The following is a 22,693-nucleotide window of genomic DNA, read 5'->3' as shown; positions in this document are numbered from 1 at the left end:
TATCTGGTACAGGGAAATTGTTTCTGGACCTTTGGCTTTGGGGAGTGTTGCAAAAATTTGGCTAGCAGCTGTTGTGGGGGGTGAAAGACCAACACAAGCCCAACAACAAGAATGCTACCAGCACAGGTTCTTTTGATCTGCTTTACTAAGGAAAACAATGTTAAGGGGTTAACAATCTTACTTTAATCCAACATATACATATAAACTCACTTAGTTCAGGGGAAAAAGCCAGCACCCTGAACTTCAGCACAGATACAAACAAATTACAAACATGCATTATAAACAGACCAAATAAAATTCATAGTCACCAAGAAACCATCAACATCTGGGTTGATGAGCCTGGAGGCTCTTAGAGTGGCTGCCCAGAGTCCCATGCTAACACTCCTCCAGGAATGAGAGCCTCAAGCAAATAGCTCTGTCCTCTCTTTTTATACAGTCTCTGGATATCATAAAACATCATCTGAAGGACCAGAACTTAGGTGCCTACTATTTGCTCTGGCCTTAGCAACTCCCCTTAGGACCTTGGGGGTTTCATGCCCACATGGTCTTAGCATGTAGTAAATAGCGGTTTGGGCCTGGGGCTTTGCACCTAGTAGGATGCAATCAAAGAGACTTAATTAATTTATCTTTCTAAACTGGTAAGAAAGCCCCACCTTAGTTACCAATGCAGGGAAGATCACTCCTCTCCCATTTTCCTTCTCTTTTTCCCTTCCTTTTACCTTCCATCCCTTAAACCCCCTTCTCTTGCTCTCCCAAACTCCTTGTATTTAAATTAATCTTTAAATTTAAACTATTAATTTAGATTATCTTTAAATATCCACAACAGTTCTTTCAGTGTCCTTATGTAAGAATATACTGACCTCAAGGTCTTTTCTCTTTGTTTTCGTCTAGATGAGATGGTTGAATCTTATGAACACTTGGCACTTAAAGTTTTACATTCCTGGGATGAAATCCCAGGGGTTGGATGTAAGCTTGTTCCAGAGCACATAGAAACTCGACCTCTGTATCACAAGGATAAGCCAGGAATGGAACAGGTAAGGAAATGACCATGTCTGGTCCCGTGAAATGTAATTTGTTGGTTGAAATTTTCCTTTAAAACCTGTCATTCTTTTCCCTTGAGTCACCTTTGGACTGCATGTTTTGTTCTCTTTTATGTTATGAATGTTTACACTCTTTGGGAATAAGCTTGTGTCTGCATAAATTTAAATAATGCCCCATCAACTAATTTCCTGAACCCAAAACAGTCAGTAAGATGACCCAGATACTTTGCCTACAGTTGCTCCAGAGTATTCATTTTTTTGAGGCAATTGGGATTAAGTGACTTGACTAGGGTCATAGAGCTAGTAATTGTCTGAGGACCCACTAGCTAAGAATGGGTCTTACATTTGAAAATATGAAGTTGTTTGTTGTTTATGTAAAATTTTTCTTAGCCGTATAAAAACTGGATTTGGCCCATGAGCCAAAGTTGACAACCCCTGATCTACAACAATAGGTCATGTAGAGCTTAAGGGTTAAAACAAACAGTCCTCTTTTTAAAAAAATGCAATAACTTCCAAATAAAAGCAGTCCCAAAGAGGTTAAAAGTAGTTTAGAATATAAAAACAGGTAGAAACCCCAGCAAGAAGGCTAAAAATGTCAGCAAGGATATTCCTTGGAGTCTCAAGAGCTCTCTGCCAAAGTCCTAAACATTGGTTTTATCTGTACAAAGAGCTTCACAGATGGGTCCCAGGTCAATCGACCTGGAGGCAAAGTTAATATCAAAATGCCCCAGGCCTGTGCCACAAATTCCCTGATCACAGTAATCCTGGCCGGTGGTGGAGGTGGAAGAGAGTGGAGTAACTCATGCCTCCCAAGTTTTGTCAGCATCCTGGCACTCAACAGTGTTCCTTCTCATCCCCTAAATTCTACCCATCTGTCAAAGCCTACTTCAATCCCAACTCTTCCATGAAGCCTTCCCTGACTATCTTAATCCTCATGGATCTCCATTTTCTTTGAATTTCTAGTCATCAGTCACACACTATTAGCACTTCTTTATTTACTGGTCTGTATTTTTCACTTATGTTTGATGTCTCATTTCCCCAAGTAGATGGCAAGCTTCTTGAGGACAAGGATCTTGTTTTATGCTTCTTGTCCTTTGCAGCACCTTTTCTCCTTAAGAGAAGAGACTGATTAATTTTTATCTTTGTATCTCAACACCTAGCATGGTATCGACACATAGGAGAATTAATGACTGTTTAAATACTCATCCACTGATTTGTTGATTGATACCTGTCAAAGTGTTGGGTAACTACTTTTTGATGGATAAATGCACTGCAGCAGCACACTTGAAGGTCTCCTCATGTCCTGAGAGTGTGAATGTGTCCCTGAAGCTTTCTGTGTACTCTGTAGAAGGAAATTAGACACTAGGGAGAATATGCCCGCTGGAATATAGTAGACTCCCATTCTCATATGGTTTTTACTATATGTGATTCAACTATTCTGCAGGTCACTTTCTGTCCTTCCCAAATCTCTGTATAGCAAAAGTCTAATGTAAAACTCCAGGAGGAAAGATTCATTATGTCCCCTAATATTGCTATTATAAAGAAGTTTCACAGAATAATAAAATAATACAAGAAAAGGGCTATTTTTTTCACTCTCTAATTCTCACTGAAAAGTTGAGGTCTAACATCATTAGTTGAAAAAATGTTGACTTATAAATGCCTAAGATATATTAAACTTAATAGTGGTAAGCCTCCAGAAGGTAAATGGTCTCTGTTCTTCATTCCGAAAGGGTCGCCTGCAGATGTGGGTAGACATGTTTCCCAAAGATATGCCTCAGCCTGGACCACCTGTTGATATCTCCCCAAGGAAGCCAAAAGGGTAATGCACTACAGACCCCACCACTAAGAAGAGATCATGGTGTCATCGTACAAACATCGTGGGGTTGGATTGGGTGGATCAAATGGGTTTCTATGAAATGACAAAACTTTGCTGGCTACTAGCTATTGACCAAGGAAGATGAGATAATGGCCAATTCTATCAGTAAGAGCTTTGGGTTTTTAAGTTCTCAACTGTAAAATAAGGGGCTTGTAGGAGGTAGTGTGATATAGTGGAGTGGGCCCTGCATGTGGAGAAAAAGGATGTGGGTTCAAGTTTACCCATGATGCTCAGTACTTGTATGTCTTAGGTAAGTCACTTATCTTCCTGGCTCTTAGTTTGTTCAACTGTAAAATGAGAGGGTTGGACCCAAGATCTCTTCCAGCTCTAGATCCATGATTCTATGATTAGATTACTTCTAAGGTCCCTCCCAATTATTCTATGCTTCCAAATTCCCTTCTAGCTTTAAGGTTCTATAGTTTTAGATGATGTTTTAGGACAGCAGTGATAGGATTAAAGCTGCCATAGATTCAACTGCTGCCCCCCCTCCCCGCCCACCTCACATTCCTAGAGAAATTTTATGTACCTTTGACGTAACCCTATTTGATTTTGATTACTGCCATTGATGGGGATCAGCTTGGGAAGGATTGTTTTGTTCTTTCTAGTAACCTGGAAGAAAGGAAGGCCCTACCAACTAGTTCACTCTGAAAAGATGTCATTCCTTTGACAGAATCTAAGCCCATACCTGGGGTAGCTAGCTGGTGCAATGGATAGAGCACCAGGCCTGGAGTCAGGAAGACTTATCTTCATGAGTTCAAATCTTGCCTCAGATACTTACCAGCTGTGTGATCCTGGGCAAGTCACTGTTTGCCTCAGTTTCCTCATCTGTAAAATGAACTGGAGAAGGAAGTGGCAAACAGTCCAGTATCTTTGCCAAGAAAACCCCAAATGGAGTCATGAAGATTTGGACATGATGGAAATGACTCAACAAAAAAATCCTTACCTAAATAGCACATATGGTCGATTGGAGGACAATAACAAGAATTCAGTGGTGGTGGCCCAGAGGGGAGAAAATGTGGCTTTGCTGTTAGCATAAACTAACATAGACTGGCTTAGCATACACTAGCTTGCCATTTAGTCTTCCAGCTCAGAAAACCATACATAGCCTTTAACCAAAGTCCTCAACTATCTCACTAAGGTGTTCCAGTACTCTAGGTGAACAAAGTTACATGAGTAGGATACAAGTTCTTTCTAAGCTGGAAAGGCTATGAATACATTTTTAATGATGGATTGTACATCTTCAATCCGAACTCCACCCCAACTAAATGTAGAGAAGTACAGCACCAGTATGTTGACTACCATTTGGGGATTTAAAAAAAAAAACTACAACAACTCATGAAACAACTTACTAAATCATCGCAGGGCTGCCATCTGTATGCATAGAGGGTATGCCCATGCAGATCAAGTTCCAGATCCTTGAAGTTCTATATGTATAAGTGGGACCCATCCAAGTGTACTTTGGAGGGTGATGGTTGTTCAGTCATTTCAGCCATACCCAATTCTTTGTAACCCCATTTAGGTTTTTCTCAGCAAAGATACTAGAATGGTTTGCCATTACTTCCTCCATCTAATTTTACAAAAGAAACTGAGGCAAATAGGGTGAAGTGACTTGCTCAGGGTCACACAGATAGTAAGTGTCTGAATCCAAATTTGAACTCAGATCTTCCTGACTCCAGGCCTAGTGATCTATCCACTGAACCAGCTAGCTGGTATTCAGGGGGGACTAAGGGACTATTTTTCCCTTCTAATCTAAAGGTATAGGGCAGCCAACATCAGATTCCTTATCAGGGAATCATTCCAGATTGTGTCTGGCTGCCTGTGATTTTCGCCAAGTAAGCTCATCATAGAGAGGCCAGGAGGTAAAATGAAGATAGTGCCAGACTCAGTGACAGGATGACCTGGGTTCAGATCCTACCTCTGTGTGACCTTGAGCAAGTTGCTTAACTTCTCAGTGCCCCTGGCAAATCTCTAAGACTATAAACTGCCAAGCAGGTACCAATCTTCAGTGGCAGAGGGAGTTTCCTCACCAGGTGCATCCTATACTAGGAGGTGCAGTGGATAGAGTGACTGCAAGACTCTTCTTCCTGAGTTCAAATCTAGATGTGTGACCCTGGGCAAGTCATTTAACCTTGTTTACCTCAATTCCTCATCTGTAAAATGATCTGGAGAAGGAAATGGCAAATCACTCCAGTGTCTTTGCCTAGAAAACCCCAAATGAAGTTATGTAGAGTTGAACAGGACTGAAAATGACTGAAAAAAGCAAATATTAAATAGTACAGTGTTGAGGCTAATAGGGATCTTAGCAGTCATTTTGTTCAGGGGTATTTAACATGGGGTCCATAGATAGATTTTAATGAATCCATGACTTTGGGACTAGAAAAACAATTATGTCTTCATTTTCGCTAACTTTGGTTTTCTTTTTAATCCTGTATATTTTACTTTACAAATTTAATAAAAAATTATTCTGAGGAGTCCACAGGCTTCACCAAACTGCCAAAGGGGTTGATGATACACAAAAAAGGCTAATGACTCCTGATTCTTCTTGTTCCACCCTCCCCATTTTACAGATGAAAAAAAAAGACTGGAAAAAATAAAATGACTTATTTGAAGTCACACAGATGGTCTGTGGTGATCATAGGGAGGTTGCTACGAATTTAGATTATAAAGTGGGCAGTATCTAATTTTTAGAGCTTAAAAAGAACTGAGAGATCACCTACTACAATTTCCTGATTTCGCATATGAGGAAACATGCTGAGAGGTTATGTCATTTGCCCAGAGTCCTACAAATATTAATTAGCAAATCTAGGATTCAAACGCACATCTTCTGACTTCAGATCCACTGTCTTTTCCACCAGACCATGCTGATGATGGCAACATGGTGGCCATAATGTTAGTGAATAGCAACCAAGTTCTCATTCAGAATCTACCTACTTCTCTTAGTAGTGGTAGATGGGGCAGGAAGAGTGGAGTGCTGTGGCTCCCTGAACTAAATTAGGGCAGTTATTGATGGCAGGTTTCAAGTGCAGAGGCCATCTATTAGAAAACATCAGGCAATAGATATGCAAGGTTACTGGTGAGGATATGGTGGCCGCTTGTGTCCATGAGTATTTAAAAATAACAGCAGTAAGACCAAAACCAATAATAGCATGAACTAGATATGGATTCAAAAGACAGGATTTCAAGTTCAGGCTCTGCCACTTTCTTCCTGTGGAATGTTGGACAAAATGCCCCTCATCTAAAAAATGAGGAAGTTAGATTCGATACTGTCTAACATTCCTTCCATCCCCAAGTCCTTTAATTCCTAATCAGTCTAATTAATGATGTGGCTTTCATAATTACAATTTGGTTTACTAGAAGAATTATGTTTTAGTAATAAAATTCCATGCTGTATTAATTAAAACATTATGCTATATTAATCATAATTGTATATGATACCATTTATTAGTGTCTCATTGGATAGAACACTGTGCCTGGATTTCGGAAGACCTGGGTTAAAAGCCAGCCTCATACACTTACTGGCTGGCTCTGGGCAAGTCACTTAACCCTGTTTGCCTCAGTTTCCTCATCTGTAAAATGAGCTAGAGAAGGAAATGGCAAACCACTCCAGTATCTTTACCAAGAAAACCCCAAAATGTGCCATGAAGAGTTGGACGCTACTGAAAATGACAAAAGAACAGCAAAAATTATTGTTAAAAGCATTATGTTTTATTGATAATATTTTACCAGGTTTTATGATTACACTAGTGATTCACTTATTGCTAATAAATGGTTTAGGAGAGCATCTCCAGTCAGTTTAATCTAAATCTTGCCCCTGGAGGAGAAAGCGAGGCAGGTGACTTTGCACAGGCCTCCCTCCCTTAAACCCAATTCACTTGCAAGTCATGGAATCACCTTCCTGATGTCATGGTCCTCTGTGAGAACGAAGGACAAGCAACAAGAATGACAATAAAAATAATTTATTAAGAAGAATATTAATAAGGGTTAGTAATTTGGGGGTCCAGGCCTATTGCTTATCAATGTGAGAAACTCCTGGTTTGAAAACTACTACCAAATAGACTGACAGCTCGCCTGTAATTTATAGTCTCAGAGAATTACCGGGGGCAGAGTTGTGAGGATCAAATAAGACAGCTCATCTGAAGCCTTTCACAACCCTTGAAGCGCTACATAACTGCTAGCTATTGCAGATGGGGCTGCTGGGCTTGCGTGACTCATTGGAGTTCTCTCGAGTAATACGTGGAAGAGCTTGGATATGACCCCAGATCCCCCAGTTTCAGATCTAGTGCTTTCCATCCTATGCCATAAAGTCTCTTGTTTAGAATTTAATGCTGGCTTCTCCCTGTTTCAGTTATGAATTGAGAGTAATAATCTGGAATACGGAAGATGTCATTCTGGAGGATGAAAATATCTTCACAGGACAAAAATCAAGTGATATTTACGTTAAAGGGTAAGTTCATTTAAGCAAATGACTTCACTCGTTTTTTTATGTTGTTCTAAGGCAGTTACTACCTCGTAGGAAAAACCCACTTTGAAGACTTGACTGCACTCCATTTCTTGATAAGCTTAAGTGAAATGCTTTTCTTTTCAAACCCGGTAAAAATGTCAGATGAAAATCCCTCCCAGCTATGTTAGTATAAAGTTGCATAACAATGCTTGAGGGCAGCTAGGTGGCACAGTTGATAAGAGCACTGGCCCTGGAGTCAGGAAGACCCAAGTTCCAATCCAGCCTCAGACACTTACTAGCTATGTGACCCTGGGCAAGTCACTTAACTTCATTTGCCTCAGTTTCCTCATATGTAAAATGAGCTGGAAGAGGAAATTGCAAACTGCTCCAGTATCTTTACCAAGAAAACCCCAAATAGGGTCATGAAGAGCTAGCTATGAGTGAAAATGACTGAACAACAATAGCAAAGTAATACTTAGAACCTACATGTAAATTTCCCCAGCTTCCTAACCCTTTGAAATTAGAAAGACACAGTCCTGTGTTTGATAAAGAAATACTGTGTCTTATAATAGGCTATAATGCTCAAATTAAAGCCAGACTTCATCCTTCTCTTTATTGTCATAATATACACTGTGCCAAGATGATGGGAACTAAATATTTTTTAAATTTTCTCTTTTATTTTTAACTTGGCAATCATCAACAAGCATAAACACACCAGTATACATAGAGAGATAAAGAACATTCTATATGAAATCAGGAATTTCTGTTACATAGAAATTATTTTTAAATGTATATATTATTAACGTGGTAGTAACAAAAATGACCTGCATCCTTTTCCCAGCTTTTTGTTTCCTTTGGTGTGCATTTTTATGAATAAAGAATTTTCCATCAGTCTTTTATACCTTAGTGTAGCAGCTGAAAATTTATAGGACTTTACCTGAAGCTTTTTGAGAAGAAACTCAACAGAAGAGGTCAAAGAACCTTTATCTCAAGCTAGACTTACAAATAGAGAAAGTATAAACAGAGCAAATAACACAAATCAACAGACAGGCTTCTAGCTGTCTGACCAAAGACCTGAATTAGTGATTTCCTTCCAATAGATTGTAAACTCCTTGAGGGCAGAGACTGTCTTTTGCCTTCTTTGTATCCCCAGTGCTTAGCACAGTGCCTTGTACACTGTAGGTTAATAATCAATGTTTCTTGATTGATTCCACCTTTTAAGTGACTCATTGTTTCAAGATCATCATAAGATCAGAATGGGAATATGAAATTGGTTGGAAAATAAGAAATAACTTGAAGCAGCAAATTAACCATTTAAACAATAACAAATAATGAATGCATCAAGTGCCTACTATGTAGCAAGCTCTGTATGAGGTGCTGAGGATACAAAGGTGGAACAGAAATATTTGATTAGCAGATATAGTGTGTACACATCAAAGTAGGTATACAAGCATAATAATTTTTGTTATTCAGTCGTTTCAGTCATGTCCAGCTCTTCACGGCCCCGTCTGGAATTTTCTTGGCAAAGATACTGGAGCGGTTTGCCATTTCTTTCCCCGGCTCATTTTACAGATAAGGAAACTGAGGCAAATAGGGTGAAGTGACTTGCTCAGGGTCGCATAGCTAGTAAGTTTCTGAGGCTAGATTTGAACTCAGGAAGATGAATCTTCCTGATTTCAGGTTCAGCACTCTATCCATTGTGCCACATTGCTGCCCTAACTGTAATAATGGCTAGTGTTTATACTTTGAGGTTTGCTAAGAGCTCCACAAACATCACCTCATGCGATCCTCACAATAACCCTGGGAGATAAGGGCTAATATTGTATTATTATCCCTATTTTACAGATGTGGAAACTGAGGCAGAGAGTTAAGTGATTTGCCCAGGGTCATAGAGCTAATTAAGTATCTGAGGCCTAAGGCTGAACTCGGGTCTTCCTGATTCCAGGTCTAGTTAACTCCATCCATGGTGCCATCTAGTCGCCTAGCTGCCTAGGGGAGATGTTAGCATTGAGAAGAGAATGAGAGGCTTGTTTATCACAAAAGCAACATGACAGTAATGATGATGATGTTGGTGCTGTTATTGTAATATCACTTTATAGTTCTAACAGCCTTTTAAACACTTTTGTTTCATTAGAATCTTGAGAGTATAAAGTGTTCTAAAGTTTGCAAAGTCCTTTACATACGTCATCTTGAGCTTTACAACAGCCACATGAAGAAGATGCTCTGGGTAATATTATTCCCCCTTTACAGGTGAGGAAACTGAGACTTGGAGAGGTTAAGTGACTTGCCCAGGGTCACTCATCCAGCATGTGGCACAAGTGAGACTCAGACCCAGGCATTCTTTTTTTTAATTTTTTTGTTTCTTTTTTTTTGACCCAAGCATTCTTAGCTCTAAATTCCCCCTTTACATTTGTAGTTTGGATACACAGCCTCTAATCCTATTTCCATGTCTGTCTGTCTGACCCATGATAACTCAAATTACCTCTTTGAGCTTCTTTCTCCTCTTGTAAATGAGTTCATGCTCTAGACCTTAAGATCAGCACAGCATCCCTGGGAGGTCGTCAGCCAAGGTATTGTTATCCCATTTTTAAGGACGAGAAAAGTGATGCCCAGGGAGTATAAAATAAGTAAAGCTCAAAGTTTCAAAGCCAGTAAGAGTCAGAGTGAGCATCCAGCTTATTTCACTCTTTCCAGGACAAGCAGCATAAATACCACAAGTCAGGTTCTAAGAGAGAGAAAAATTTTAGAAAAGGGCAGATAGGAATTTCTTTTTTCCTCATAATCATTTCTTTTTATTAATGGAAACATGAAATTGATAGAGTGCTAATCTTTTTATTTCTTTTTTCTTTTTTAGCATTTTAATTTATTTATTTGTTTTTAGTTTGCAACATTCAGTTCCACAAGCTTTTGAGTTCCAAATTTTCTCCTCCTCCTTCCCTTCCCCTTCCTTCCCTTCCCCCTCCCCAGATAGGAATTTCTAGAGCCCCAGCCCTCTCTAGAAAATGTGGTCTCTAGCTAAACATGTAAACAGGAAGTAATTGCTACTGAGCCTTTGGAAAATCAAGGCTGTGGGAATTCCCATTTTATTTTGGTTGGGCTAAAGGAGATAAAGTGTTCACTCATTAGAAGAGTGTTGGTGTGGAGACTCTGGATAGCCATTAAGGAACCCTTAAGGAACAGCTTTGAAAACCCAGATGTTGGTGCTTCTCTCTCTGGTAACTATGTATGTATAGCTTTGGTCAGACAGCTAGAAGCCTGTCTGTTGATTTGTGTTATTTGCTCTGTTTATATTTTCTCTGTTTGTAATTTCTACTTGTATTTGCTCTGAAGTTCAGGGTGCTTTTTCCCCTGAATTAAGTGAATGATATATTTATGTTTGATTAAAGTGAGATTATAAACCCCTTAAAGTTGCTTTCCTTAGAAAAGCAGATCAAAGAACCTGTGCTAGCAGCCCTCCTGTGTGCTTATGTTATTGGCTTTACACAGCCACAGTAGCTGCAAGTAATACTATTTTTACAGAAGGAAATTCAGATAAATGTTTTAAAGCATAGTAGGATGGTTGACATAGTGAATCATGCTCAGATGACATCTAGGTAAGATAGTGGGCAGACTCTGAGCCTAGAGTCAGGAAAACTTGAGTTCAAATCCAACCCTTACTAGCTGTGTAACCCTAGGCAAGTCACTCAACCTCTGAATGCCTCAGTTTCTTCAACCATAAAAGGGGGATAATAATGGTACCTGTCTCACAGGGTTGTTTTGAGGACCAAATGAGCTAGCATTTTAAGTACTTAGCGCAGTGCCTGGCTCATAATAGACATTTAATAAATGCATCTTCCCTCACTGTCACTTGCTCTCTTCGTGCAGATGGTTAAAAGGCATAGAGGATGATAAGCAAGAGACCGACGTGCATTATAACTCTCTGACTGGAGAGGGCAACTTCAACTGGCGGTTCCTGTTTCCGTTTCAGTATCTCCCTGCTGAGAAGCAACTGGTCATCTCCAAAAGGGAAAACATCTTTTCCTTAGAAAAGACAGAGCGGAAAATTCCAGCTGAGCTTGTTCTCCAAGTGTGGGATTTTGAAAGGCTCTCCTCTGATGATTTCCTGGGTAAGCTGGCAGCCCCACTGGGTGCACATGAGCAGTCTGACTCATTAGACAGTGTGGCTGCCCCCTGTCCTCCGAAGACTGGACCTGGTCCATGCCCTTCCAAGAGTTTATGGTTATCAGGAGTAATAGACTTAGTCTAAAAGGCAGTATTGCATAATGGAAAAAGAACTAGTTTTAATATTAGGGAGGCCTGGGTGACCCTGGGTAGATCACTTAATCTCTATGACTCAAGTAACTCTCTAAGACTGTATACAACAGAATGGTTACTTACCTGTACTGGTGGAGGAATCATAGAATCATAGCCTTAGAACATGAAGAGTTCAATCCCTTCATTTTACAGTTAGTAAAACTAAGGCCTAGAGAGGTTAAGTCACTTGCCCAGAAACACACAGGTACTAATCTATCACCTGAAGTTTCCTACACTGAAGAAATCACAGATTTGGGTCAAAAAATTTAAAATTACAAATTAAGATAGACACACTGACAGGAAGACCATACTGTCTAATCAGATGGGCAGGTAGAATACAGACAGAGCTGTGATTTCTTTAGCATGGTAAACTTCATTATGGGTGGTGTCTCCACCTAGACAGACGTCAGCCTGCCTTTGCCTTATCAGAAAAGTCCAGAGGCGTTACCTGAGGCACATAGAGGTAAAGAGACTTTCATAAGGTCACACAGCTGAGAGGTTGTCAGAAGTAAGATTTGAACTTGGATCTTCCTGACTCAAAGTTTAGGACTCTCTCCTCATGATGTCTTTTATCTTGACTAGTCATGTATTGTTTTACTGTTTCCATCCTGCTGTTCCTGTTTATTTAGCACGTAATAAACAGTAGCAGCTCACATTTTTATACCGTTTTGTAATTCACAAAGGTTTTTCGATCATTCAATCAATGAGCATTTCTTAAGAATCTACTATGTGGCGAATCCTTTGCCAGGTGTTGGAGACACAAAGTCAAAAAACAAAACTGTGCTAGTTCCAAAGGAGTTTACGTGCTAATGAGTGAGAGCAAGCATGTGACATACACGTATGTACATATGCATGCATGCATGCATGTCTGTGGGTGCAGGGTGTCCCAAGTCCCTTAGTGTAGGTTTCAGCTATTTAAGCTTATTATTAAAGCTTAAGATCACACTAAGACTTTTGAAGTCTTTGTGTGTGTATAGATATATATGCACACACACTAACACAAAGAAGTACAAGGTGATTTGGAGTGGAATACTAGTACCTGGGGAAGGGGGAGGATGGGTTTAATGAGGTAAGTTCTTAGACAGTCATCAAGTATTTATTAAGTACCTACTATGTGCTATAAGTATGGGGTATTCAAGGAGAACTAGCACCTCTGGTGTAAGGACTTGATGGGCGCCTTTCACGGCTGCTCATCCACCTTTGGTGTCCACCTGACATCTCTCATCTCTGGCTCCAAGAAGCTGTAGCATGAGAATTGGCCACACCTTTATAAATCATGTCAGCAGACAGGCTAAAACAGGTTGAGGCCTCAAACCTGACAGTGAGTCAGGGCGATGTCTACCCTAAGCATGTGAAGACTTCCTCCAGTGGAATGGGAGGCAGAGGAGAACAATTTCTCCCAGTGGCCATGAAGGCAGCTAAAGCAGGTGCTGTGGAATGCTTGGAGCTTGGTCAGACATCAAAGATGTCAGAGTCTTCCACTGCATCACAGGCCATCATGAGTTGTCCTGACTTTTGTCCTGTCACTGGACTTAGATGACTCTGGAAGAGAAAGTGAGGCTGATGACTTTGTACAACTCTGCCTCATTTAATCTAATTCAAGCACAAGTCAAGATGTCGCCCCAAGATGTTATTGGTTCTCTTCAAAAACAAAACACAAACAACAATAGAGACTGTATGCCAGATAGGGTGTGTGCCAGGTTTTCAGGATATAAATGTGAAAACAAAACCAATCTCTTATTCACTTACCTCTGCCCATGCCCAATAAATTCCTCTGAGATCCCTGTTAACTCTAGGATTAAATATAAAGTCCTCTTCTTTGGCACTTATGGTCCTTCCCAACCTGCCCCACCCCCACCTTTCCAATCTTCTTCTACCTGATTCTCTTCCATATGCTCTAAGATCAAGGTATGATGGCTTACTTGTTGGCCCTTGAACAGGACACCAACTTCTGTTTCCAGGGCTTTGCACTGGTTGTCCTCTAGGCCTGGAACGTTTTTACCTCCTCACCTCCAAGTCTGGATAGTTTACAAACATTATAGCACTAGCAAAAATTATTAAATTTAATTTAATTTTAAAATATTAAATTATTAAAATGAAAGTGATACTTGTGTTACTCGCCTTATGGGGTTGCGATGGGGAAAGGAAATCCCCAGTTTCCTTTAAGACTCAGCTCAAGCACAACCTTCTAGAGAATCAATCAATCAATAAGGAATTATTTAATAAGCGCTTACTAGGCATCAGGGACTATGCCAAGTGTTGATGACACAAGAAAAGGCAAAGCATTTTTTAAAAAAAGTCCCTGCTCTCAAAAAGCTTCCATATTAACAGGGAAGATAAATAACTAGATATACCCAAACTTCAGATTGAGTGGATAGAAGGGGAAGGCTCAAGTGATGGGGGACCTGGAAGGATTCCTGAAGAAGGTTGTGTTTTGAAAAGATGTGTTTTTGTTTTACAAGATAAAGAAACAGGAACTCCAAACTCACTGGCCTTTTGAAGGTTGGAACCAAGTTTCAATGTCGATTTTCTTGACATACTTGGCCTCTTTAAAGACCTCTCTCAAATACCACTTTCTGCAAGAGCCAAATTTTCATATCAATCTTCTCCTTTCCCACTGAGCTAGTGTTGCTATGGGTGGGATCCCAGACATTTTATATGACACACAAGTGGTCAAAAATTTTAATTCAGTTTTATTTGACAGATATTTTTTGAGGAGATTGCACTAGATGACCCCTACTGTCCCTTTTCAGCTCTATATCTATGATTATAAAATCTAAATACAAGGTACTATATTAAGTTCTAGGGATAAAAAGACAAAAAACAAGCAGGCTCTGACCTCAGGTAGCTTATATTCTCCTGGAATAATACAACAGTTATACAGATACAGTATAGAGTAATATTGGGAGCTGGGCAGAGTAAAGACAACCAGGGGAATTAGGAAAGGCTTCTTGTAGGAAGTAGCATTTAAGCTGAACCTTGAAGGGAGCTAGGGATTCAAAGAGACAGAGAGAAAGGAGAGCATTTCTGGCACAGAGGAAAGCCTGTGAAAAATGTGGAGGTGAGAAATAGAAGGCCATGTGTGAAGCACAGCAAATAGGCCAGTTTGCTTGAATATAGAACGCGTAAGAGGGGGCAATGTGAACTAAGTCTGGAAAGACAAACTTTTCAGATCCTGGGAGAGCTGTACTCTGAGATGGGCTTTGAAGCATAAAATATACAGTTAGAGCTAGAAGGTTAACTATGAGATCATCTAAGCCAAGGTCTTCATTTTACTGAGGATGCCCCCAAGAAATCAAGTAATATTTAACCAGTTAGTAGAAACCTGAGTCTGGCACAATGATAATTACCAAATACTAGAATGGATTACTCAGGGAAGTTATTAAAGCTTTAAAAATAAAAGAGATTCCTGCCTGCTGGGCAAGGACAATTTTGAAGACAGTTCATTTTAGTTCAATATTTATCTTGCTCCTGTATGCAAGAATCCACATGGACTAGGCACAGAGGATTCAGAAATAGTTGTGACATAGACTCTGCTTTCTAGGAGCTAACAGTCTAAAAGGGAGGAAATACACACTCACATTCACACCCACATACCCCACACCCACATACACACACACACACATGCATACATACACATATATATTGAACACACATACATATATGCACCCACATACATAAACACACACACGCACATATATATATATATATATACACCCATATATATATAAATACATAGAAATATATACGTATGTATATATGCATAATTATTTGAGAGAAAGAGAAGTCTTAGCAAAGCACTATGGGAAAAGAGAAAATGGGAAAAAATACTTATGGGGTATAGGGTTATAGAAGACCTTTTGAAAGAGGGAGGGAGAAATAACATGACAATTTCCATATGGCAATTTCCCTGTGGTGATTTGTTCTAAGGTAGCCAAGGTTAAATGCCAATTACCCTAGTCCAAATATCTATAATCATGAGCTAAAACCAGTGGGGGTTGAGGAATTGACTGTGATTTTCAAAAAATAGCATAAAGATTTGTTAGCTGGTTGGAAGAAAAAGTTACAAGGCACTGGGTGGGGGGCAAGGGTGGTGCTGAGAAGTCAAATTGAACTTTGTGGGGAATGGTGATTCGGACTTTTCCCAGAAAACATCCAAAATAGATTCTTAAGATGAGACTGCCCCAAACATTTCTTAAGATCTGATTTTTAAAAACCCTAAAAGAAGGAAAATGGCATCGTGAAAAGAGGCATAGCACTAGAAGCAGATGGCCTGGATTCAAATCCTGTCACAGACACTTAATAACTGTGTGACCATGAGCAAGTCACTTTAACCCTCAGAGACTATTATCTCACCAGTGAAACAGCAAGTAGGGAAAACAGTACTTGAATTATCTACCTCGTAGGGCGGTGCACATAGGTGCACATCTTAAAGTACCGTATAATTATGAATTATTATTTGAAGAGTTGTTACTTCATTCTTTTTTTGTTCAAAGGACTGGCCTCAGAATTATGGTCCATGGAGCATTGTTCCAAAGACCTCTTTAGAAGAGAACCACGAAATGCAACTTTACACTCAGACTCATCAGTTCCTAATTGCATTTTTGACATTTCTGCAGCGGTGTCTTCATGACCACAGTGCTAAAGCTGAGGGAATGAGCTGAGGAAAATGAAGGATTTTTTTAAAGCTACGTTGAGGAAGAGGGAGTGATGACAGAAGGGACAGGCAGGGTGATAGACAACAGAGAGGAGATAGAACTATTTAATACTTATTTTGTTTCTGTCCTCTCTACCAAGGAGAATGACCTTTCAACTACAGTAATAAAAAGGACCAAAAAATGACTAATAAGGAGGTGAGACCCACAAGAGGCTGGGACATAGTAAGAGAGCATTTAGCTATCCTTGACTAGTTTAGGTCACCAGTCCTAGATAAAGTATGTATCATTGACCTAATGACAGACTCACTACTCCCCAGCTCTCTGCTGCATTCTATGTCTTAAGTCCTGCAGCAGCTTTCAGTCCAGTCCACTGTGTGACTCTCCCCAGAGGTATGCATGACCAACACAGAGAAGGTATCTAGGTAAGCAAGCTCCTCTGAGTGTTCCTCTGTCATCCAAGGTCCATCTGGTTCTATGACTCTTCCTCCTGACTACATAGACAGCTCATAGAATAAAGGTTCTTGAAATTTTGGGCCACAGCTGCTTTTATGGGTTGGCAGCCTCAGAGGGGGAGAGGTCTGGTGCCTCACCAGGGTGTTTACCAATAGCTTCCTAATCTGCCTTCCCAACTGTGACAAGATAATTTTAAAAAGTGACTTTTCCGGCTTTTAATCAACGTGGTGGCTCCTTTCTGAAATGTTTCCAGTTGGCCACCATTTCCCAAAGGCTGAGGGGCCCAGTTGTTGCATTGTTTTTCAGTCGCGTCTGACTCTTTGTGTCTCCATTCAGGGTTTTCTTTGCAAAGATACTGGAGCAGTTTGCCACTTCCTTCTCCAGCTCATTTTACAGATGAGGAACTAAGGCAAACAGTTCAGTGACTTGTCCAGGGTCACACAGCTGGAAGTGTCTGAGGCTGGATTTGAACTCAGGAAGAGGAGTCTTCCTGATTCCGGGCCCGGAGCTATATCAGTTGGGCCACCTACCTGCCATTAGGGGCCCAGAGTTAGGAGTAAATTGCTTCTCACAGAGGGACTGCCAGAGGCTTGCTATGAATTTTTCTTCTTTTTGGTATCTTCAGTCCAACTCTGTTTGCTGCCGCAGCTAACTCCAATTCAAGTCAGATGCTCTTTCTGTTCTTTATTCCTCATTGCATTACTCACCAGTCCCCTTGATTTGAATAATTTCCTCAGTTTCATCTCATGGTTTGGTTTTCTATTTCAGTGTTAACATGTCTACTTTTTTTCAAGCCTCATCTGAGCATTTACTTGACTTTCCTGGAATGTGCAGAATTTCCCAGTTGATTGTGACCCACACACTTAATTAAAGAGGACTTGACCATTTTTTTAAAGAATCATTAGCAAAACTGCTTAATTAAAGTAGGCCTAACCTGGCTACACGACTCTCTACTGATCGTCTTCCCACATCTTAACATACTCCACGTGTCCCAGATAATTCCTCATGGTGCCTGAGGCAGATTGAAGTCCATGTGGTTTGTCTCTGAGCTCCTTGGAATTAATTTTTCATTTAACATTTAACACCTGCGGTTCCCTATGTAATGTACAGTCCCACTGTAATTATTTTATTACCATCATCTGTGAGCCTAAGATTAAATCAAAATTTGGACTGGTTCTTACAGTTTCCCCAGGTGTGTAATAACCCACATTTCAAACATTCAACATGTCCATTTCTTCACAATATGAAAAAAGCCTTCAATTGACTATATTATAGAGTCCAGCTTCCCCCTCATCTCTCTTATCCCTTCCATTGCTACACTTTTTAAAAATGGTATTTATGCCTAGTGTGCCTTCCTCCTCATTCCTCAACTCCTTGTAATCTGGCTTCTGTCCCCACAATCCTCCAAATCAAACTATTCTCTCAACGGTCACCAATGACCCCTTAAGCCTCCAAACCAAGACTTTCATTTTTTTAGTCTTCATCTTTCTTTACCTCTCTACAACTTTTGAAAATGTTGACTACCCCTTCCCCCAGATATTCCTTTCTCCCTTGGTTTCAGAGACACCATGGTCTCTTAGTCCTCCTGACTTTGTAACAATTCTTTATCTTTTCTCCTTACCCTCTTCCCAGACCCTTATCATGGCTATTTCCAAAGCCATTGGAAAGCTTTTTGTCTTTGGCCCTCTTTTCTCCCCTCCTCTGTTCCTCCTCCTTCCCTTTCCTGCTCCTCCTCTCCCCTTTTATTTCATTCCTTTCCCTTCTCCCCTATTCTCTTCCTTTGTCTCCTCTCTCCACAATCTCTCCCTTCACCTTTCACTCACTTCCCTCAACTATCACTTCTCCAAAGTTGATCTAATCCTGACTTCTCTTTTTACCTTTAAACTTGTATATTTATCCCTTCTGCATTGCTGGGGCTAGAGGCACAATACCCCTACAATCTGGAAAATCCGGGTAAAACTTTTTGGCTCTCCTTTCATACCAGAGAAGAAGTCTGATTTTTCTTTTTCTTTTATGGGGTGTTTACAGTAACAAAATTGTAAAATTTGGGTTATGTATTTGGTCACAGGCTCTGTGTCATCTGCTGGCCTTTACTTGTTGTCTGTGGTTTCTGCAGAAATCCCAAAAAATTCCCATTTAATTCCTTTTGCTAACCATGATATAGCAAAAATGAGATGTGGAAAGTTGTGATGTGGAAGATAACTGTATTTTTAACTTCTTAGAGGACATATCCACCTATACGTCCTATGGGCATTTCAGACGAACCCTTTACCTTCCCTCCCACCCAAGCATTGCTCCCCTCAAAAAAAAAAAAACTCTGCTCCTCCTTCTAAATTCACTACTTCTGTCAGTGGTAGTACTATTTAGTTTGACTCCCACATTCACAACCTTGAAAGGTATCTTCGATTCTCTCCTTTTCCTCATTTATCATATACAATCAATACCATAATCCTGCCATTCCAAATTCTGCAACATCACGCTCAACCTCTCTCTCTCTTGGGTAGTAGTCCCACAGCAACTCTCTTGGTACAAGACTTCATTCTGCTTACCTGGACTTCTATCAAAATAGCCTCTTCATAAGTTTTTCTTGTCCCACTATTTCTACCACAACCTGCATACCCCTGCCAAAATAATCTTTCGTACATATAGATCTGATCATATCACTTCCCTGCTCAAATCTCTTTAGCGTCTCCCTGTTATTTCTTGAGTATATTCCAAATCAATCAATCAAATAAAAATTTATTAAGCATATTCTACATGCTTGGTACTGCTTTAGGCACTGTGAAGATGATGAAAAAACTCAATCTTCGAGGAACATATAAACTGTCAGGGGGGTAATTTCTACATATGTAAGTACATTAAAAGAGATAAGGAATAATTTTGGAGATGGGCCCAGACTGTAATTCCCTTCCGTGAACACCACTCTCCATACATGTTCTCTCCCTCGTTAGAATGTAAGGTCCTGGAGGGCAGGGACAGTCTCAGGTTTATATTTATATTCCTAGCTACTGATAAGGATGGGGTAAGGAAAGACTTCATGTACAGGGTGGTACTTGAGATGAATCTTGAAGAAACTAGGGATTCTAAGACTGAGAAGTGAGAAGTAGTGTGTTACAGGAATAGTGGAGAACCAGTGCAATGATACCTACATAAGAAATGGAGTGCCAGGTGTAAGGAACAGTAAGAAGGCTAGATAAGTCTTAATGAAATCTTAAGCTTTAACAGTTGAAATGGTAGGTTGGGTCTAGGTTGTGAAGGGATTTGAATGAATTGAATGCATATAAGTGTTTACTATGTGTCAAGTACTGTGCAAAGTGCTGAAAATATAAATACAAAGTTGAGACAATCCCTGCCCTCAAGGAGTTTGTTTACATTCTTTTGAGACAGGCAACACAGTTAAGAGAACTGTGTCCAGGGAAGGGACCATCAAAGACTGCGAATGGTACAATAGGGTATCCACTGACACACTCTTTCCAGAGGCAATAGTAATGTTGATTTCATTATAGTTCTCAAAGTAAGAAGGCAAAAGGCAAGGGGAGGGAAAGAGGGGTAGGAGGAAGGGATTTATAATACAGAAGAAATATAAGTCAGGACAAAGATGAAGATACTTTTATACAGGGAGCACAGAACTATGTGGCTTAGCTCCCCCTACATGGTATATATCAAACAGATTATATTTGTAATTATATCTGTAAGTAACCAATGGAATTTGGTGAGTAGGGGATTGATATGTCTTACCTGTGCTTTAGGAAAAATGATTTTGGCAGCTGTGTGGAGAATGGATTGGAGTGGGGGTAGGATTGGAGGCAGGGAAATCTGCACTACCCTAGCTCCCTGATGATTTTCAATTCATGCTTGGCCTCTTCTCTTGAGTTAGTATTTGTCAAACATGGAGACAAGAGACTTTCAGAAAAGGTAGCCAGGGTAGTGAAAAGAGCACTAGCCTGAGAGCAGTGGTGATCTGGTAAATGTTTAACAATCAGCTCTCTGGGGGGAAAATGTAGGAGGGGCACACTTTTAAGTTTAATCTGCATTATCAACACATTCTCCATCACTTTTTAAATCTAGATAATCAATAAAGTAATAAATCAGGGCCTGATTTGTAGCATTTGTAGGTATAAGCACTTGCTCACATGGAAAATTGAACAACCTTTGTGCAAGCTAACTCCAGCACACCCTGACTGGTAGTCAGAGGACCTGGGTCTGCCACTTACTGAGCAGATTGTGCCTTATTGTGCAAAAATGTCTCTTAACTCTGGGGTCTTTGGTTTCCTTGTTTATAAAATGCAGATAATAACATTACTTACTGTACAAAGTTATTATGAGGATCAAATGAGATAATTAGAGTGTGACGAGTGGTATGGGAGGGAAGGGTGATGATTGGTGTTGCTAGATCCACCTGTACCTGGCTCCTTACCCTTCATTCCCCAATCTGCAGGATGCGGTGGGCTGTCACATAATTAAATAACTAATTAACCAGCTGTGGGTAATTTGACCACCAGATAGTACTGACTTCAGGCCATCAATTTTGTAATTGTGACTGTTCTCCCTTCTATGGATGCATTCCATCTGGACGATATATTTTCTAAAACGCAGTGCCTAGAACCACATCTAATATTTAAAATTGGTCTGAGCAGTGTACAGTGAAATGGGATTATTACTTCTCTTGCTCAAGATGCTAGATATCTTTCAATGGTGCCTAAAACTGCCCTTGTTTTTCAGGAAGTCACAGGATACTGCTGATACCTACTAACAAAAGCTAACATTTAGTTAATATTTGCTATGTGCCACTTACTGTGTTGAGCACTTTATTATCTCATTTGATCCTCAAAACAATCCTGGGAAGCAAGTACTATTACTGCTCCTATTTTATAGTTGGGGGAACTGAGGTAAACAAGTTAAGTGACTTGCCCAAAGTCACACAGCTAGTATCTGAGGTTGGATTTTAACTTAGATCTTACCGACTATAGGCCCAGGATTCTATCTACTGCACCACCTAGCTGCCCCTAGTGAGCTTGCATTTAACTAAAACTCCCAGATCTTTCCACGTGCTCTCTTTGCTAGTCGCATTTCCCTCATCCTGTATTAATATAGTTGATTTTTTGACCTACGTTTAAGACTTTGCCTGGTTATTAAATGTCAGCCTATTAAATTCGCTGTCATGGTCTCTTTGGATCAGGACTCTGTTAGCTCTGCTAGCTGACCCTCCAAACTTTCATCAGTTGCAAATTTACTAAGCTTCTTCGAAGTTATTAATTGAAATATTGAACAGAGTAGGACCAAGGACCAAGTCCTTGGAGACTTCACTAGAGAGCCAAAGATCACTAGTCTTTATTTTATCAGTCAACCAATTCCATAATCACCTAACTGGGATGTCAACCAGATATCTTTTCTCCATCTTCAAGGAAATCATGAGATGCTTTGCTGAATGTCTTGCAGGAAGCCTCATGTATTATATCTGTGCTGTTCCCATGATCTGCTAGTCTAGTAACTGTCAAAAAAGGAAATGAAGCAAATCTGGAATGATTTGTTCTTAACAAACCCATTGCGGTTCACAGTGCTTACATCTTCTCTTTTTAACTGCTCACAAATCAGATGCAAAGTACCCTCTAATACCTAAAGCGCTATACAAGTGGAAGATAGTACTGTCCTTCAGTATCTTTGCAGTGACTCTTGAGGTTGCCACCAGAATAGGACCTACAGTATGGAACTATGGGATATCTCATTGGAGAAAGTTGGCTTCCTTCACTTAAACTCTTCAACGGTATTCTCTCTCTCTCTCTCTCTCTCTCTCTCTCTCTCTCTCTGTCTCTTTCTCTTTCTCTTCCTCTTTCCTCTCTGTACTCTTTAAAGAACCTGCAGGGTAATTTTTATGTCCTTCAGAAGGAGGGAGGGAAACCAGAGCAGCTGAGCTACCTTCCAAAAGCCATGG

The 22,693-nt window shown here is 40.1% G+C and overlaps 1 protein-coding gene across 1 annotated transcript in view; it reads left to right on the top strand.

Annotated features, from left to right (window-relative positions):
• The window catches only part of FER1L6 (fer-1 like family member 6), a 205,173-nt gene that overhangs the window by 161,554 nt on the left and 20,926 nt on the right, over positions 1–22,693 (top strand). Inside the window, exons 34-37 of the mRNA XM_036739631.1 lie at positions 892–1,034; positions 2,771–2,859; positions 7,262–7,360; positions 11,222–11,463. Of these exons, the coding sequence (XP_036595526.1) occupies positions 892–1,034; positions 2,771–2,859; positions 7,262–7,360; positions 11,222–11,463 (573 nt within the window). The remainder of the gene's footprint in view (positions 1–891; positions 1,035–2,770; positions 2,860–7,261; positions 7,361–11,221; positions 11,464–22,693) is intronic.

The sequence above is a fragment of the Trichosurus vulpecula genome, chromosome 1, assembly GCF_011100635.1.
Source record: "Trichosurus vulpecula isolate mTriVul1 chromosome 1, mTriVul1.pri, whole genome shotgun sequence".
Classification (NCBI taxonomy): domain Eukaryota; kingdom Metazoa; phylum Chordata; class Mammalia; order Diprotodontia; family Phalangeridae; genus Trichosurus; species Trichosurus vulpecula.
Note: the sequence above shows the minus strand (reverse complement) of the source record. Positions and strands in the feature narration are given on the sequence as shown.